The 18,314-nt window shown below is 20.9% G+C and overlaps 3 protein-coding genes across 3 annotated transcripts; 1 reads left to right on the top strand and 2 right to left on the bottom strand. All coding sequences in view use genetic code 6, as the record gives it.

Annotated features, from left to right (window-relative positions):
• The first annotated feature begins 1,031 nt into the window (after positions 1-1,031).
• Positions 1,032-5,694, top strand: TTHERM_00346450 (hypothetical protein). Its single transcript, XM_001018492.2, has 8 exons — positions 1,032-1,205; positions 1,286-1,462; positions 1,544-1,973; positions 2,856-2,920; positions 3,333-3,572; positions 3,720-3,919; positions 4,114-4,186; positions 5,181-5,694. Exons 1-8 carry the CDS (start codon positions 1,040-1,042, stop codon positions 5,378-5,380), a joined length of 1,551 nt encoding a protein of 516 aa, XP_001018492.2. The 5' UTR covers positions 1,032-1,039; the 3' UTR covers positions 5,381-5,694.
• Positions 5,695-8,102: 2,408 nt separating this feature from the next.
• Positions 8,103-8,423, bottom strand: TTHERM_000346449 (hypothetical protein; the record flags this gene model as incomplete). The annotated part of the gene is made up of 1 exon (XM_012798223.1): positions 8,103-8,423. The coding sequence occupies one exon, from the start codon at positions 8,421-8,423 to the stop codon at positions 8,103-8,105; it is 321 nt and encodes a 106-aa protein (XP_012653677.1).
• A 6,136-nt stretch (positions 8,424-14,559) lies between these two features.
• TTHERM_00346410 (nucleoside diphosphate kinase) lies at positions 14,560-15,015 on the bottom strand (the record flags this gene model as incomplete). The annotated part of the gene is made up of 1 exon (XM_001018488.3): positions 14,560-15,015. One exon carries the CDS (start codon positions 15,013-15,015, stop codon positions 14,560-14,562), a length of 456 nt encoding a protein of 151 aa, XP_001018488.1.
• Between the last annotated feature and the right edge of the window lie 3,299 nt (positions 15,016-18,314).

Genomic DNA, 18,314 nt, shown 5'->3' with positions numbered 1-18,314 from the left:
TTAAAAAAAATCTTTTCCTTGAAAAAAAATTTATTAAAAATAGATGCATTTAAAAGTAAGCATCATGGCTATGATTTTTTTTATTAATTAAACACCTTTGATTCTTATGGTGAAAACCAAAATATTTCATGAGTAAAATTATAGCTTAAATTTGAAAGAGTATGTTTACTGATTTAATTAAGTTTAACATTTAAAGAAATATTTCAAATATCATCAAATATGTAAAAGTAATAATAATCCTATCTTTCTACAATAAAATATCATATAATAAAAATTGATTACATAGTACCCCAATATTTTTACACTTAGTCTTTATGTGTTAATACAGTCTGTTAGTAACTAAAGGTGACAATTTTAAGATATCTAAGGTTGGTTCTAGTTTAGTTATTTACCAGAATTTGTGAATTGATTATCATATAATGAATCAATATTTGTAAATATTTATAAATTTAGCATCCTATTTCAATAGAAAATAAACAAATAAATAAGTACTACCCCATAATATTGGTTAATTGATTATAAAATATTAATCGATATGTATAATTTAGAAAAACCAAATTAATTTTTTTTTTAATTTCTAATAATTTTTTTATATGATTACTTTAAAATATTCTTTTATATTTTTAACATTTTATTCGATTTAATGTTTGCACCTAAGAATTATTTATTGGGCCATTAATAATTTTTACCAACATTAAAGTAAAAATATTAATCGATGGCAGAGTTATTTTAATCATCATAGTTAAGCAACCTCAAAATATTTATTTAATTACTTTAATATTAATTTTGCTTCAGATGTGAAAATTAAAATGAATGTAAACTAGATTTGGCTTAACTTAAAAATTATCTATACATTAAAAATTTTAAATATTTTAAGTTATAATTTATAAAGATCATTCTTAAGTATTGTTCTACTTTATTAAAATAATTTAAATTTATTGATTATTGAATTTGCATTTTAAAAGTTATTCTATACCAAAATACTTAATTATAAAGATTTGCTGTCAAGTATTTATTAATAATTGATTTTAAAATTTGTATGGTTTTTAAATTATTATTTGAATATATTTTGATAATTTGGAAATTATTAGTTTGCTGTTCTATTGTAAGTTATAAAGTTAATTAGAAAGGAGCTGTTAAGAAAGAAAGTAAATTATTATTGTTTTAGGATAAGATGCCTCCCAAGAAAAAAGATGAATTGAAATGTAAGTTTATAACATTGAATAAATAATTAAGCTTACTTAAGCAAAGAGAATATTATCTTATTTTTTATGTATAATAATAGAGATTTTACCTATTTACAATGCAGATAAAGCTGCTCCACTCTTTTGGAAATATTAACAATATTCATTAGAAGATAGATAATTGTTTGATGCGTTTTTCTTGAACTTTTAAAAGGAATTATAAATAAAAATGACAGATAATATATACACAAATATGGAATTTCTCTGTTAGAGTATAGGTAAGACTTTTCCTTACTTTTCCCCTATTTATTTATCAATCTAACCCAAATAATTTTGTGAATTTTATGAAATCTAAAAAGGAAGCAAAATTCATCCTCTTTTTAAACAGGTTACTTTAGATGAATAGATAGAAACGAAAACATTAAAGCAAATAGATTTGGAAGACTAAAAAAAGCAATTAGAGGCAGAAAATATTGCTAAAAGCTCAAAAAATGTGAAGAATTAAATTTAGCCTTAAGTGGATCAAAAAAATTAAAAAAAAGATGATTAAAAGGGAAATGCAGTAACTTCTGGCAAAGAAGATTAAAAGAAAGGAACAAAAAAGGATGAAAATATTCAGCAAGGAGGAAAAGATCCAAAAAAACTAACAGAATTAGAGCTATAGGAAAGCGAAGAAGAAATAAAGCAAGAAATGCTACCTTACTTACTGATAAGCACTCAAAGGATAGATTATCTAACTATGAAAATGATCATATTTTAGCTTCCATTCACCAATATAAATACACTAAAGTAAATTAAAAGCAATAATAAATCCATAATATTTATATTTAAATTAGCAAATTTTGAATTCTCAGACTACTATTTAGTTTATTAATTAATTAACTCAAAAACAAATAAATAAAAGCAAAAAGTTAGTAATTACTTATTGTATCACTCTTGGGTTAAATTTTATTTGATGTTGAATTTAAATTTATTCAATTTTTTAGCAATTATTTGTTCATTTGAGAATTATATTGAGTATGAATTAACTGGAGGATTAAATAAATCTACTTTTACAAATAGTTTTTTATTATTTAAGAAAGCCATCTAATCAATGCTATTTTTTTGTATACAAACAATTAAGCAAATAAAACTAACAAATAGCGAAAGCTATACTTTTTATAAATGAAAAAACTACAATTTGAATTTTTAATTATTTTAAAATGACAGTAAACAATCAAAAAAAATTTTTTAATGCTATTTTTTTATATAAATAAAATGAAAGAAATGCTTCAGATAACATAATTATATTTTTTCTTTTATGTAATTTAAATCTAAGCAACGCTAATCAATTAATAATTATTATTAATCAGATACTTATAACCATGAATGGCGTTATAATTTGTAAGAATTTGAATCATTTTAATTTAAGTTAATCTTCATATTAATTATACCTAAAAGTCAAAATTTAACCTATTATGTAAGAACATTTTAAAATAAGCTTTTTATATTCAAATTTGAGAATCGAAATTAAATGAATTAGATGAATATTAAATTTTTATCATAAATTATCTAAATATTTTACTTTAGAATTATGTTTCTAGCTAATACAATTTTCTATAAAATTATAAAATAGGAAAAATAAGCTTAGTTGTTAATCTTATTTTATTTTCTTTTGTAATTACTAAATAGATTGCATAATAATATGTTTGATGATGAAACTCTTGAATTACTCATTTCGTTCTTTAATTCTGATGGTATAACAATAAATTTATTTAAAAAACTTATAAGCTAGAATTAGATTTATTTCTAAAATTTTTATGAATTAATTAATAATATACTGAACTTTTACTACAGACCACAAGTAAAAGAATACTGTTTAGATCTGATATTATTTACTATCATAATTAATCTTAAAAAGAAGTTACTTCTCATAGAGTAAAGCTAGAGAAATGCACAAATGTTTACATATAACAAAAATTTAATTTTAAAAGAGTATATTAGATAGAACAATCCATCAAATAAAAACATGGAAATATATTTGATATAATTGATGAATCCCAAACATAGATTGAATTTTTAAATTATTTTATTAAACATTTAAGAAAAATAAAAGAACATCACATTTATATAATGATAAGTTATCTATTTTTTTATTAATCGATTTAGTGAGCTAGAAAATTAAGAAGTTGTTTTTTGAGTGGAATAATCTAATTTCTTCATAGAAGAGAACTTTATTTTTCTAAACTGTTTCCAAATCTATTTATATTGACAATTTAATTCTAAGATGTAACAGTCTATAAGATGAAATGACTACAATTATTTCTTAATAGCTGATTCCAAGTACCACAGCTCAAAGCTCTAACATTAAATTTCTTGACCTATATGATAACTAGATAGGAATTTAAGGTATTTTTTATTTAAAGCATTTTCAGTGGCTCTTTTTTGGTATAAATAAATCATTGAATTTATAATCTATACTCAATATATCTGTGGTCACTTTTGTAATAATTGAAACAAAAAATGTTTAAACTTTTTTCTAAATTAATTAACTAGGATTTCAGTAATTGGGCAAAATGATATACAAAAATAAGAGTTTAACTACTTTAGGTTTATGTAAAAATGGAATATCTAATGTTTCTGAAATTGAATAAATCTTGATAAGTATAGGAAAATACCCTATGAGCGAGGAGTAATATTAAGCATACAGAAATTCAGAAAAAGAAAGAGATCAGATTATAGAACGCAATAAAAAGGTACACATAATAATTTAATAGCATAAACAATAACAGAAGTTTAACTTTATATAATTCTTATAAAATTTTTATTTGAAAATTTCACAAAATATATTTAATTTCATTACTTCAACGCCTAATTGAAAGTAATGCAGAGTATTTTTTAAATATTTCGTAAATATTCTTAGTAATAATTTATATTACAAATTATTAAGCTTAAAGGAAAAAAATTATTAGAAGCAGAGCCTGTCCCAGAACTAGAAGCAATTGAATAGATAACTGAAAATAGTAAATTAATTTATTCTATTTTTTAAAAAGCTTGAATAATTTCACTTCAGGATCAACTTTGATTAAATTATTTTCTATCTAAAATAAACAAAAATATCTATAATAACTCATTTCATCATCATACCAGTGTAAGATAAAATATGATAAAATTTCAAATTGAATTGCAATGATTTTTTAAATATATCCATCAACCCCTTTCTTTATATTCAGTTATGAGCTAATTGAATATTTAAAAATATATTATTAAAATATTTTTATCAAAAAGACTAAGACTATTTTAAATAATAAATAAAGAAATATTATGAGTAAATATATAACTAAAATTATCATCAAATTTTAATACTATTAATGGTTTTTATATTGTGAAATTAGAAAATGAAAAATAATATTTTAATCTGTTAGTTGATTAATTATTAAAAAAATGATTTAAATAATCAATCTGTGTTGTAGGTAACTAACAACACAAAAAATTATTCTATTTTCTTTAAAAAGGAAGGAAAAAGCTTATAAGTATAATTTACATAATCTAAATTCGATTTTATTTGTAAAAGAATATTTATGATGAAAATAAATAATTTTTAGTTAATGGAGTAACTTTTAATTAATTTGCAATTTAAGGGCAAACTCAATTAATAAATTTACTGTTTTATTCTATTCGCTACTTTGATTGTTTATCTTTGGCTTACAAATTAATCTTTTAGTATGTGATTGTAGGTTTTTTTAAAAAAAAAGTAAATTAAAAGCTATAAAGATTGATAAATAGATAATCAGCTAGTTAGTTGTTTAGCTAACTATATGACTAACTGACTGAAGAAAAAAAATTTTAGGGCAATTTTTGATTTAAATAAAAATTCATGAAAATAAATTAATTCAATTAAATTTGAGGTTTATCTCACAATACATTCATTTATACATACATATATCTATATATTTTTTATCTTTTAATTCGATATGTTTTTTAAAAAATTTATTTTTTTCTTTAACTCAATAATAGAATGGGCAATTACGAGGAACAACACTTTGTCTATGCTGAATTTGTCATTAAATTAGTTGAATGATGAGTCAGTTGAAAGATTTGAGAACTTTTTGCAAGTCGTACATGATAATTTTTAAGTTATATTGAGCTTCAATAACTTTGAGTAGAGATCAAAGGAAAGACTTAAAAAAAAATTTAATAAAAAAATTGCTTTGTGAGAGAAAAAATTCTTTTTTAATAAAGTTAGTTATTACATGCAATTTTTGAGAGTTTTTCAAAAACTTGTAAGCGAAAATTTAATGTTTGAAAACCAATTTTGCTTCTGTAAATTTTGTTCTTTTTTTAAATACAAAAATATTTATTTGTTAGTTTATATAGTTCTTTATTTTATAAAAATTGTTTAATTTTCTATGGTAAAAAGTATCATATATTTTTACATCAAATATTTATTAGAAATCCATTTAGCCCTTAACATTCAAATTATTTTTTTGTTTTTGATAAAGAATTTGTTACATTCTAAGATATTTTTCGGAGCTGAGAACATCATAAAATATTTTTAAGATTTTTCTCTAAAATAAAATATATTTTTCTTTAATTAATACTAAATTGTTTAATTTATTTTTATAAATAAAACTCATGTTCATAAAAGAAAACAGCTTTTGGCATATTTTAAAGTAAATTCAATTATTTTTGAATGGTTAAATAGTAATTTTTGAATTTAAATGCAAAAATAATTCCAAAATGAAAAGGTATCACTGATTAAAAAATAATTAGTATTTTTAAAAATTTATATTGAATGGTTTTTATTTTGTATAAAACCAAAGATTTTCTTTAATTTTATAGCGGAAGAAATACCTCAATTAACAAAATACAATAATTAATTAAAAAAACTAATTGTGATTTAGTAAATTAATCATTTTTCCAATTTTTAAAAATAAAATTATCACTTCTACTTTCATAGATTAAATAATATTAAAATATAGATTTAAAAATCAATATATGTATTTGTTGCTTATTTATTTATGTAAATTTTTGCTAAGATTTGTGATTAAATAAAGTGAGACATCATTTGTCCTTTAAAATATGATATAAAAATAACATTAAAAGTATTGAAAAGAAATAAATTTTTTTAAGAAGGGAATTCTGTGTGAAATTAGATGAAAAAATTTGAGATGTTGATTAGAGTGATTGTTAAATATAAGAAAAAAAAGGAAATTTATCAATACTTTCCTAAAACAAATATTAATCGTGAATTAAATATAAAAAATAAAGGCAAGATAAATAAATATTTGAGAATCAAATAAAAAATTAAACAAACTACTAGACTGTTGGCTGCCTCTATTAATATTTTTTTATTTTAATTAATACATTAAAAATTAAATAAATGTAAATTTAAAATACATACAATACTCTATCTTAGCTCTATAATTGAAATTGGGAGCTAGAAAACTTTTTAGAAATCTAATTCTTTTTTAATTATTTGATGTAATGTTATCTCATGTTGATATATTTTTTTTAGAAGAAGCATTGATATAGAATTATTAAATTTTTGACTATAAATAGTTCTAGTAATAAAATTTATAGTAGTAACAACTTATTACTTTAAATTTTATTGTTTCTCTAAATTAAAAGATAATGTTAAATTGTATTGTGTAGTGTCTTTTTGATGATAAAAGATTCAAAGAAATTCTGTAGTCAATTGTTTGAGATTTATATTTTTTATTATTTTGAAATGACTAGTATTTGTTCGTCTAGAAAGCATTTGTTTAATACTTATTAATAATATAATTAGTGGACTACTAGAAATAATTAACGTAATTTATTATCATTTGTATTATAATTTATTTATTTGTTTACTTTAATATTTTAACAAGTAAAAATAAAAGCACTATCTGATTTTGTTTACAAACAAACAATTTTTTAAACTAAAGTTTTTGATGTTGATTTTTTATGTATACTTAAATTTTTATCAAAGTTTTTTTATTTTTTCGAATAGAAACATTATTTTTAAAACTTAAAAATGACAATATAATCTTTAAATTTTTCAGTTAACACTATTCGAAACTAGTATTTTAGAATGTTGATCTATTGTAAATACCACAATTTCTATTAATAAAGAAACTAGATAGATACTTTGGTTAGGCCCCCAATAATATCAATATCTAATAATCAATAAGATTTTGCTGTGGCTAATTTGAGATTTAAAACTAAATTGAAAATCATTTGTGTAAATCCCATATAAACAAAAATAAAATAACTCAGAGATAAACAAAATTATTTTTTTTTTGTCAAAATACTTTTATTTACAATGTTAATTGCTTGTTTAAGGATTTTAAATCAATTTTTCTTATTTGTTTAGTACTTCTTTTTGATGTTTGTTTAGCTGATAGATAAATTAATTAAATGAATATATAGATGCATGTATTTATGAAAGAATGTCTATGTTAAAAAATTTCGCTTTGCTTGCCTGCAATTATAATAATAAATATATGCTCTTTTCATTATCTGTTCGATTATTTTAGTTTCAAAAAAAAAAAAAAATCAACGGGGAGGGAGAATTAATTAGTGTCTCTTTAAGCTAAAAGACTAATTCGTGGGGGTAGTCACTTTTAATTAAAATTGCTTACAAAAAATTTTGCTTAGAAGTTAATTGTTAATTAATTTATAGGGCTGATCGAAGATGGGTAAAAGGGTAAAAGAAAATTGACGATAAAATCTGTTTAGTTTTAACAAATCATCCAAGATTTAACCTATTAAGAAATTAATAAAAATAAGCTAAAAACTAATTAAAAGACTCACCAGTTATGCCTTTACATATGACTAATAAATTGCTTTGTTTTTTTGTATGTAAACATCTCATCTAAAATCAAAATCCAAGCAATTAATATTCTTATAACAATTAATTAAAAAAAAAAAATCAAAAAGAATAAATTTCATTACTCAAGAGAACTTCTTTTCTCTTTAGACTACAACCATAAAATTTAAACTCTAAAAAGCGAAAAATTCAAAAGGGCTCATAAGGCCAAACACCTTTAAAAAACAAAGAAATAAATTAAAATTTATCGAAATATCAAAAAAACATTAAAAAATGTCAATTGCAAATGCATAGGCTAACTAAGCCCATTACCTCTATAACTAATATATTGACTTGAGCAACGAAATATCAAAGGCACGTGAAGAAATATATGATGCCTGTGAAAAATTGCATTTAATCATGGAAGACACCAATCCTTCATATTAAAAAGACAACGCTATGGCCATCGAATCCTATAATTATGCCAAAAAAAACTATCAAACTCCTTACTACAAGGAAATCTTGCGTGTTATGGGTAATTTCTAAAAGCGCATCAATAACTCCAAGATAAAAATGGAATAACTTCAAAAGAATGCAAAGAGCTACGAATGCTGCAGTATTTGCAGTAGAAATAATCAAATTAAATATTTCTTGCTTAGTGAATATTTCAAATCAGATTCAAATTTACAAACTCCTACTCTAGGTTCTGTCTCAACTATTTCAACTTTAAGCGACTCTTTATCATCGTCCACTAGCTCAATTCAATCAGTTTGAATAAAAAAATGAAATTTATTTGCTGACTGGTTGATTTATTGATCTTTTGAGTTATTTACTTACTTTCTAATTATCTCTGAATTGAGTGAATGCTCGTTTACTAACAACTATCTTCTCAATCTTTCCTTATACTTATCTTTTTCGCAATATTTATTTTTGCTAGAACTCATTCTTCACTTGCTTAATTTGCTTTCGCATATCTTTCTAAATAAAAATAACAATTAATAATAGATATTTTAGCTACCAACAATAATCTATTTTCAAAATAAATAATTTCATTATACTAACCAATGTAAATTTATTATACACTACACCAACAAAAGTCTCAGCTATAAATTACTGACTTGCTATCTCAACACAAAAAAGAAGCTCAAAAAAGTATGTAGTATCTTCTTTCTCAATAAGTTCTACTGCTTTAGCTTTTCTTGCTCTTCGATAGATACTTAACTTTATTTATCAATTTTAAGTTTAAATAAATGTACTTATTTATAGAAGCATCTCCTTTCTAGTCTAAATAATATTTATCAAAAAATTCATAATTCGCAAAATATTAATTAAACCTTCGTTAACAAAATCCTAATAACCAAATTATTTATCATCCAATTCAAATTAAAAATTTTCACTGATATTTTAGCAAACAAACAAATATCATCAAATAGTATTGTAAACAAAATAAATCACAAGAACATAACAGATTCCCTACTAATTAATCCCTCTATTCAAAATATATTTATGCTTTAATATTACATCAACTAAACTTGATTGTAAGTCATATAATTAAAATGGGAGCTATGAACAAAATACATTTTTGTGTTTTGAAATAATTTTACTTGATTTTCATATAAACAAATCAAAAATGAAAAAGAGGTAGAATTTTTAGGGATTTTATTTGATGATTGAGTTGCCTGAAAACATCGTATTTATCAATTAAATTTATACTATTAAAACAATAATTAATTTATTAACAAAACCAAATATAAAACCAAAAAAATTTTGTACTAAATTATATAAACGTATTTATTTGTCAATATTTATATGAATTAAATCTTCTAAATTAACAAAAAAATTAACAAATAACTTCTTCAATCTCCTCACTCTCCTTTTCCTCTTCCATATTAAATTGAGATAATTTTAATTAATTGATACTTTTGATTACAAAAAATATATGTAAGTAATCCATCCGCGAGATATTATTTACTGCATAACATTTAACTCCTTATTTCTTTTATATGTAACAAATTTTTAATTTATATTTTAGTTAATTTATCAATTCAGTATTCATTTTTATACTCATTTTTAATAACAAAATAAGAACTTTTGTATAATTTCTTAAAATATTTTCAATTTAATTAAATATTTACTATTTCTTCAAAATATCTTTTAAAAATTTTCTATTATTCCATTAAATTATTTATGAGCTTATTTACCTTCTGCTTGCTTTTATTTATTAAAATAATCAATTACTATTTTTGAGTTTTTTGATTTAATTTGTTTTTTCAAATCTACATTTGAAAATAAATCAAATTCTTTTATCTTGCAAGTTTATCTATAATAAAAACAACCAAAAATGGTTTACGAAGTGATTACAAATTAATTTCGAAATAAATAACTATTTTAAAATTAGATAAAATGGATATTGTAAATATAATTTTTCATAGTGCTGTCTAATATGCAATCAAAGTCGTTTCTTACACCAAAAAAAGACTATGAATAAAGCTAATTATCAAATTGTATTTTCTTCTTTTTTATTATTTTGATTGTAAAGTATTTGTAAATAAATGGTAAATCAAAAATTCTTACAATCACAGATGCATTGGTTACATAATTTTTGATTATTAACGAACTCAACCCATATTTTCTAATTATGGAATATGGCTATTTAAATTATAAGCTTTGATGATATTTCAATAAAAATGCGAATTTTTTTAATTTAAAAATCTTCAGTTTATAGCATTTATTTAAAAAAATAAGATGCTAAAACTGGTTGTGCTCAATTTAGAGTAATTTTATGAATTTTCTATTTTTTAGTAATTTAAAAAAGCAAAAAAAAACACAAAAAATTTACTTCATAATTTTTATTAAATTGATAAGAATAGATAACTAGAGTTTTTCATACAAAAACAAATAAACAGTGTAATTATTTTCAAAATCACAAAAATAAATTAAAAAATTTTTGAATTATCTTTTTTGCTTACAGAATTTGAAGTTTTCTCAAATCATAGAAATAATAATAAATTTTTTCATTAAATCAAATCAAAAGGGCAAAATCAAATCAATTTTATTTGCATAACATTAATTACTTTTAACAAAAGGATCAAAATAAATCCAAAATTAAAAATATTAATTCTATACTCAATGCTAAATTAAATATTGTAAACTAAAATAAAAATTATTTGCTATTATTTCAAGGTAAATTTATTTTTAAATTAATATTTTGTTAAAAATTAAATAGTTTTGTGTGTATTTTGAGTATTGCCATTATTAAAATTCAAATACAAAAATTAAAAGCTAGAGAAATAGAAATTTTGATTTAGAAAAGCTTTCTTTATATTAAATATTTTGATGTAAATGTAAATGTTTAGAGGGAAAAAATTGGTTATCTTGTTAGTTAATTAATTAATTTGTTTATTGATAATATAAATTTGAAAAAAAATAATTTGTAAGTCATTTATCTAATGAATTTGTCACTTTTTTATTACCTAAGCTTACATATTAATTATCATTGTTCTTTGAATTATTATATAATACAAATTCTTAAAGTTAGGTTTTTTCTTTTCTATTTTTTTATTAGTTTTCGAAATCTAATCAGAATTTAATTACTATTTCATTTTTACATAAAACATTAAATAACAGAAATATTTCTAAAAAGCACAGTTAGAAAATGATTTTTACTCAAATATAAATATTTTTGAGAGAAAAAATATTACAAGAGTTTTATACAGCATCATAATATTTGAAAAAAATAACAAAATGTTACCTGTTTCATTAAATTTTGAGAGTCTGTTTTAGTAATAAATATATTTCAGTTACTTTTATATAGAGCCATATGACTAATTTTTCTAATCAGTAAGATAAATTATTATTGGTTAAATTAATTTAGACCACTCAAATACAACTAATAATTGATTTATCTTCAAAAAAAATATCAGTCTTTTTCGCTTTTATTTTATCTTACTTGTGAAAATGTAAATGAAGGATATTACTTGATAGTAGAACAATCAGAGTTTTTTTATATTCAAATAAGCAAGTTTAATATTATTTCATATTACTATCGTTTTACATCGATGTAAAAACAAATTTTCGAAATAACTATATAGAATTATATTTAATTGATGTTAATGCGTAGTTTTATTTGTTCTTAACTTGATTTTGCTTTTATTTACAACTAAATATCATGGATTTTTAATTTTTCTGGCTATTATCAACTTAAATTTTAGCCTATTATTTCTATATTATTACTAAAAGGGTTTTGTAAAAAAGTATAATCAAACCTGAAATTAAAGTTTTGTATTTGATCTTATTATGAGCAGAATTCAGTGGATTTAATTTTCCTACCCTTGAAAATATTCTTAGAAATAATCTAAAAGGTTTGAGACTGAATTTTTACTAGATTAAGTACAACTTCATGTGTTAATAGTGAAATTAATTAACATCTATAATTACTATTACAAAATTTACAACCAAAAAAGGGACAAATAGGCTGTCTCTATTTTGATAAAGTCAATCAAGCTTACTATATATTCTTTTTATTTAATTGATGGAGGTTTTGATGATTTAGGTATTTAATATATATTTTATAACAAGTTACAGATTCTCAACCTAATTTTAACTTTACTTTATTCTTTTTTTAAAACTGATTTTAAATAGTAATTTAAGCTAAAATAAACCTAGCCTGTCATTTTAGTTTCAAATATTCAGATTCTATTCAAATTTATTTTATCTAAGTAAAGAAAGTGAACGAAAATAAATAAATACCTTCTTACCAAGTAAAAAATGTTTATCTTAAAATATGCTATTTGAATTTTTATCCTATGCATTTGTCTTCTTTATTATTTGATAAAAAAAGTATCTTTAATATTTACTTAAGAGAGAGAAAAAGAGAAGGAATGAATGAGTGTCTTAACTTTTACAAAAACAATTTATCTTTACTTTTATACAAAAGAAGATATCTACAAATTTTAATTAATTAAATAGACTTTACTATTGTTTCTTTAATAACAAAGTTTTCAATTATTTCATTTAATTTTACAAAAGTTAAGTCTTCAAGAGATAAGAAAGAAAACTGAAAGAAAAACAAAATTATTTTATAATAGACAAACTAATAAAATGGATTTTGTTCATGCTTTTATTATGATTAAATTAGAATAATTATGAATTGACTAGCATATTAAATAAAAATCTATTTTGTTATTTTTTGAGATAGACATCCTCGTATAGAAAGTTATACAAAAAACAAGATATTACTTACAGATTTATTATGAATTTTCTATGGTAAAAAAAATTAATTAGAATACCTTCTTCTATTTCTTTTATTTTTGTAATTGGACATATAATCTTTTTGAAAATTGTAATAACCACAAAAATTATTAAATTAATCTGATTATATTCTATTTTACTCTAGAGAAAGTATGTAAAACTGTTATTTATTTATTTACTTTCCACAAAGATTATTTCTCCTTCTATTAATTATTCAATTAATCTTTTTACAAATCATTTATTAAAATAAATCTAAAATCATTGCGATTAATTTATATTATCTATATATATGTATGTAAGAATGCATTTTTGTTTTCAGGATATTTATTGATTATTAAATATCAATTTTATGGAAATCAAGCTTTTCTACTTCTTAATAAAAACATTTAAAATTTTTCTTTCTCATTTTTTCTTGTATTAATTAAACTGGCATTAGATAAAAATAGAAAGTAGTGTCTCCTTCTTGTGCATTTTAAAATATTAAAATGGTTAATCTTGATAAATTATTCAAAGCCTTTCATTTATTTTGAGATTTATAAGTAAAAACTCAATAAAGAATTTTTAAAAATTAGATTACAAAATGAATTAAACCATTCTATTCAATTAATTTTTCTATTTTACTAATTATACCTGAAATCAAATTTTACTGACAATATCTTTAGTGTTTTTTAATAAATTGAAGTTAGAATTTGATTTCGATATACTGTTGAGATGAGGTATTCTATTAATAATTATCGTAATTTAATTATTAATAATGATGTTGGCCACCAAATTAAAAAAAAAAACAGTATTAACATTTAAATTAATTATTTAGAAATGTAAGATTAAAAAAATTTTCATTTTATATAATTTTTCTATCTGACTATAATATTTAAAAAACCGAATATAGAAATAAATTGATTGCTTCGATTTACTCTGAGGTAAGCAAAAGTGACTATATTAATATAAATAAATATCATTCATAGACAATAGGATTTCCAAAAACAAATAGAAAAATTTATATATTAATCAAATTAGATTTTTTTCATTTGAAAATCAAAGTAGTTTGAATATTTTTTAAAATTTACACAAAGTATTTTGAATAAGAGAAAATGTAAAAGAATTTTCTCAAATATTTCTTTGTTTTTAAATAAATAAATAAATTAATTAAAAAATCAATGAATATTTTAGTATATGCTTTAAGCTTTAAAAGTAATTGAAAAACAAGAAAAAATAGTATATATGTATGTATTTAATTATTTAGTATTTATGTATGCATATCTTTGACAAATATTATGTTTAAAAATAGCTGTCTTATAAAAATCAAAATTTATTTAAATTTTTATCAATTTCTTGTATATTTTTCTACTAGCATCATTCATAAATCCAAGCATTTTGAGCAGGTTTCCAGTGAGTCAATTCAGAATCTTAGAACCAGATAGCAATTTCTCTCTTAGCACTTTCAACTGAATCTGATCCATGAACTAAATTCTTTTGCATAACGATGCCAAAATCACCTCTAATTGTTCCAGGAGCAGAGGTTAAAGGGTTAGTTTGACCAAGCATGGCTCTTCCCTATTTTACAACATCCTTACCCTACCAGACCATAGGGACTACAGGACCTGAAAGCATAAATTTAAGAAGAGAGGGGAAGAAAGGTTTGCTAATGTGTTCTTCATAATGCTTTTCTAAGATTTGCTTGGTAGCAAGTTGGAATTTCATTGCAATTAATTAGTAACCTCTGCTTTCAAATCTAGAAATGATGTTACCAACTAAACCTCTTTAAACGCCATCAGGCTTGATCATGATGAAAGTTCTTTCGTCAGCCATTTTTTTTAATCTCTTAAATTATTTTTCTATGCTTTTCTTTTTAAAATGATAGTTGCTAAATAAAAACAAAAAAAATATATTTATAGTTTTATTTTATATCTTTGAAGGATATTTTCAATCAGAAAGCAATCAGCAATCAAACAAATATATAGATAGATATAAATAGTATGTTTATTCCTACCTAATTTTAAATTATTTTTATTTTATAATATTAATTCACAAGAATAAATATAATATAAAATAATTAGCATTTTCATTTTATTTACGAATGAACTTACATTCCATAATAAATTGCTAAATCTAAATGGCCTAATTAATTTGTAATAACTACTGACAAAATTGCTTCTATAGAACAAAGATAACTGAGTTAGTCATTAGAAAATAATTTGTTAAAATTAATAATTTAGCAAATTTTGATCTAATTTAAATTAGTCTTTAATGCAAATAAAGAAATAAATGATATCTGGTTTAACTTAAAGTTAACTAATTGAAAAAATGTTTGATTAATTATAAATTTTGTGTGTAAAATATTGAATAGAGTATTATGTAATATTATTAAGGGATAAAATAATAGTATTATAATTAGCTTTGTTATTAAAATTATTACTTTTGTATCAAAATATTTATACTCTCTGTCTTAAAAATTAAATTATAGGTTTGCTAATGAGTACACTAAGAATTGACAGTAAAAAGCAGATACTGTAATATTATTATTATTAAAAAAAAAGGTACTATAACCTAACATTTAATTATCATCACCTAAATTTTTAATTTATTTAATATTTATTTAAGTAAATTTAAGCCAACTCAAACTTATTAGCAAATACTTACTCTAAGTAGTGATTGATACCAAATAAAAGTTACTTGGAGATTAATTTTAATCATATTAATTTCTTTACATGTATTAATAGATAGGTTATGATGTGGTCTCCATAAATAAACTCTTCATCCTATTTACTATTAGAGAGTAGAATATATAAAAAATATGTGTACTCACTATTACTGAAAGTTTTGAATACTTTAATTAATTTAGTAATTCAGAATAAATCCATAAATTTTATGATTGAACTTTTTAATTCAATTACAATTTTTTATAATAAATCTGATCACTAACTAATTTTATTATGCTTAAAGCGCTGACTGATTCTAGATATTTTCCACTTTAAAACCATTGAAACAGTTGTAAATTTAAAAATAAGTATAAATACAATCAAATGATTTTTGATAAAACAACTTAACCATCAGTTTTCAAATACCACTAAAATAAATTATTAATGTTTAATATTTAAATTCTTCACCTTTGAAAAGGATTAATCACAACATATTTGACGAATGCTATAAAATAACATAATTTTTGAAGAATTTTAAAGATTAAATATAATTTTTAGTTTCTTCATCAATAAAAATGATAATTATTTCCAAAAAAATAAAAAAAGTTCAAATTTAGGAATAATATAATATGAATTAATTTACGGTAAAAAAATTTGAAAACAATTATTTCATTAATTATTAGTAATAATAAATTAGTTCTTACCTCGCAGCATAGTTTATATTTAGTTTAGTTTGTAGTAATATTACTAAATCTTACAATTATAAAAAATAGATTGACTTTGCTTCAATTTATATCCTTTAATCATGCTAATTTTTCATTTTTTATTTTTTTTCAAAAATCTTTCTTAATTTATTGAGTATATGTTTCATTTCTGAGGTATATTGATTGTTTGCGATTTTTAAAATGTTTTATTTTAATTTTTTAAGATACTCAGTAGCACCTGTTTGTACTTTTTTACCCTTAGTATCGTTTACTTTTCATTAATCTTATATTACTATACAAGATTAATTTAAATGGTCAGAAGCAAAATTTATTATTTTTGGAAGCATCAAAAGAGTTTACAGTTTGCTTTTATTTAAGGAAAACAATTAAAATTAAATGTAATACTTTTTTATTAAAATGAGATGAGATGAGGTTAAAATTCTTATCATGTAGTATTACTAATTTAATGTTAGATAAACTGTAATTTGTTTCAAGAGAACCATATATTTTGAAAACTAAAAGAGATTTACTTTCTTAAAAAAGCTCCAGTTTATACTAAAACTTATCACTAATTATATGTTATATATTTACCATCTCAAAATTCTGATGATATAGTGTTTCAAAAAATGAATTTTACTATAAAGATAATATATTAAATTATAATCGTTCCCTTTATATTTCATCACAAAAGATTTATTTCATTTTTGTAAATTCAAAAATTCTTAATTGTCTATTGAATTAGATTCATTTTATTAATAAAAAACTAAATTCAATTAGCTAAATGAAGTAGAAGAATCACTAAATCATTAAATGATATCAGTTTTTTAAGCTATTCATAGTTACTCTTAACAAAATAATAAAAGAAATAATAAATTGCTTTTATTTTATTCTGTCTCAAAAGTAGCTTTGTTATAGGAAAATATAATTATTAAAAAACATTACTAAATTTTAGGTAGAGTGCTATAAAAATTCATTTGATAGATTTTTTGTGATTAACTTATTGTAAGATCCTCCTCTAAAGAACGATCTTACCAAAAATAAAAATCATCTATTCAGTTTTTATTTGTTTTTAGCTAATAAATTCGTATAATAATTAATTTAATTTCAGGAAAGCATTAACTTCCACATAACATTTACATAATATTTTAATTTTAATTTAATAAATACCTCACCCTATTCTAAAAATTTATTTATCTATATTATTTTTGAGCTCATTGAGATGTATCAAAATGAATTTACTTTACCTTTTAATTTTGCATGTTATAGAAACTTAACCTTTTTTAGAATGTAATCTTTTGATGCTTTATTGAAAAGTAATTAGCAAACCTATGCAATGCTATACAAATGTCTTTCTGTTTGGTAGAATCCAGTTTTTGTGTGTGGACTACGATATAATTTATTAAATCACCTTTATCATCCTTAATAGTACTATTTATAATTTAACTAATAAATGATTACTTATACTTTTTTTAATCAGTGTACAACCTTTATATTTTATTATAAAATGTAAATAAAATTATTTAATTACTTTGATTAATTTACTTACCGTATCAAATATTTCAATTTCCAAAAGTGAAAAATCTTATTTTAAGAATTAATTATTATTTATATTAAATCTCGAAACAGATCATCTTAATAAAACTCTATATCGTTTTAATTCAAGCGGTTATAAAATGTTACTCATAAATTTAATATATCAAAGTTTTTAGATAATTTTTACATATATGTTCACCTTACAAGTATTCTATTTACAATCACTTCTTGC

The sequence above is a fragment of the Tetrahymena thermophila genome (assembly GCF_000189635.1).
Source record: "Tetrahymena thermophila SB210 genomic scaffold scf_8254597, whole genome shotgun sequence".
In the NCBI taxonomy this organism is placed as follows: domain Eukaryota; phylum Ciliophora; class Oligohymenophorea; order Hymenostomatida; family Tetrahymenidae; genus Tetrahymena; species Tetrahymena thermophila.
The sequence above is the reverse complement of the archived record's forward strand: the minus strand, read 5'-3'. Positions and strand labels throughout refer to the sequence as shown.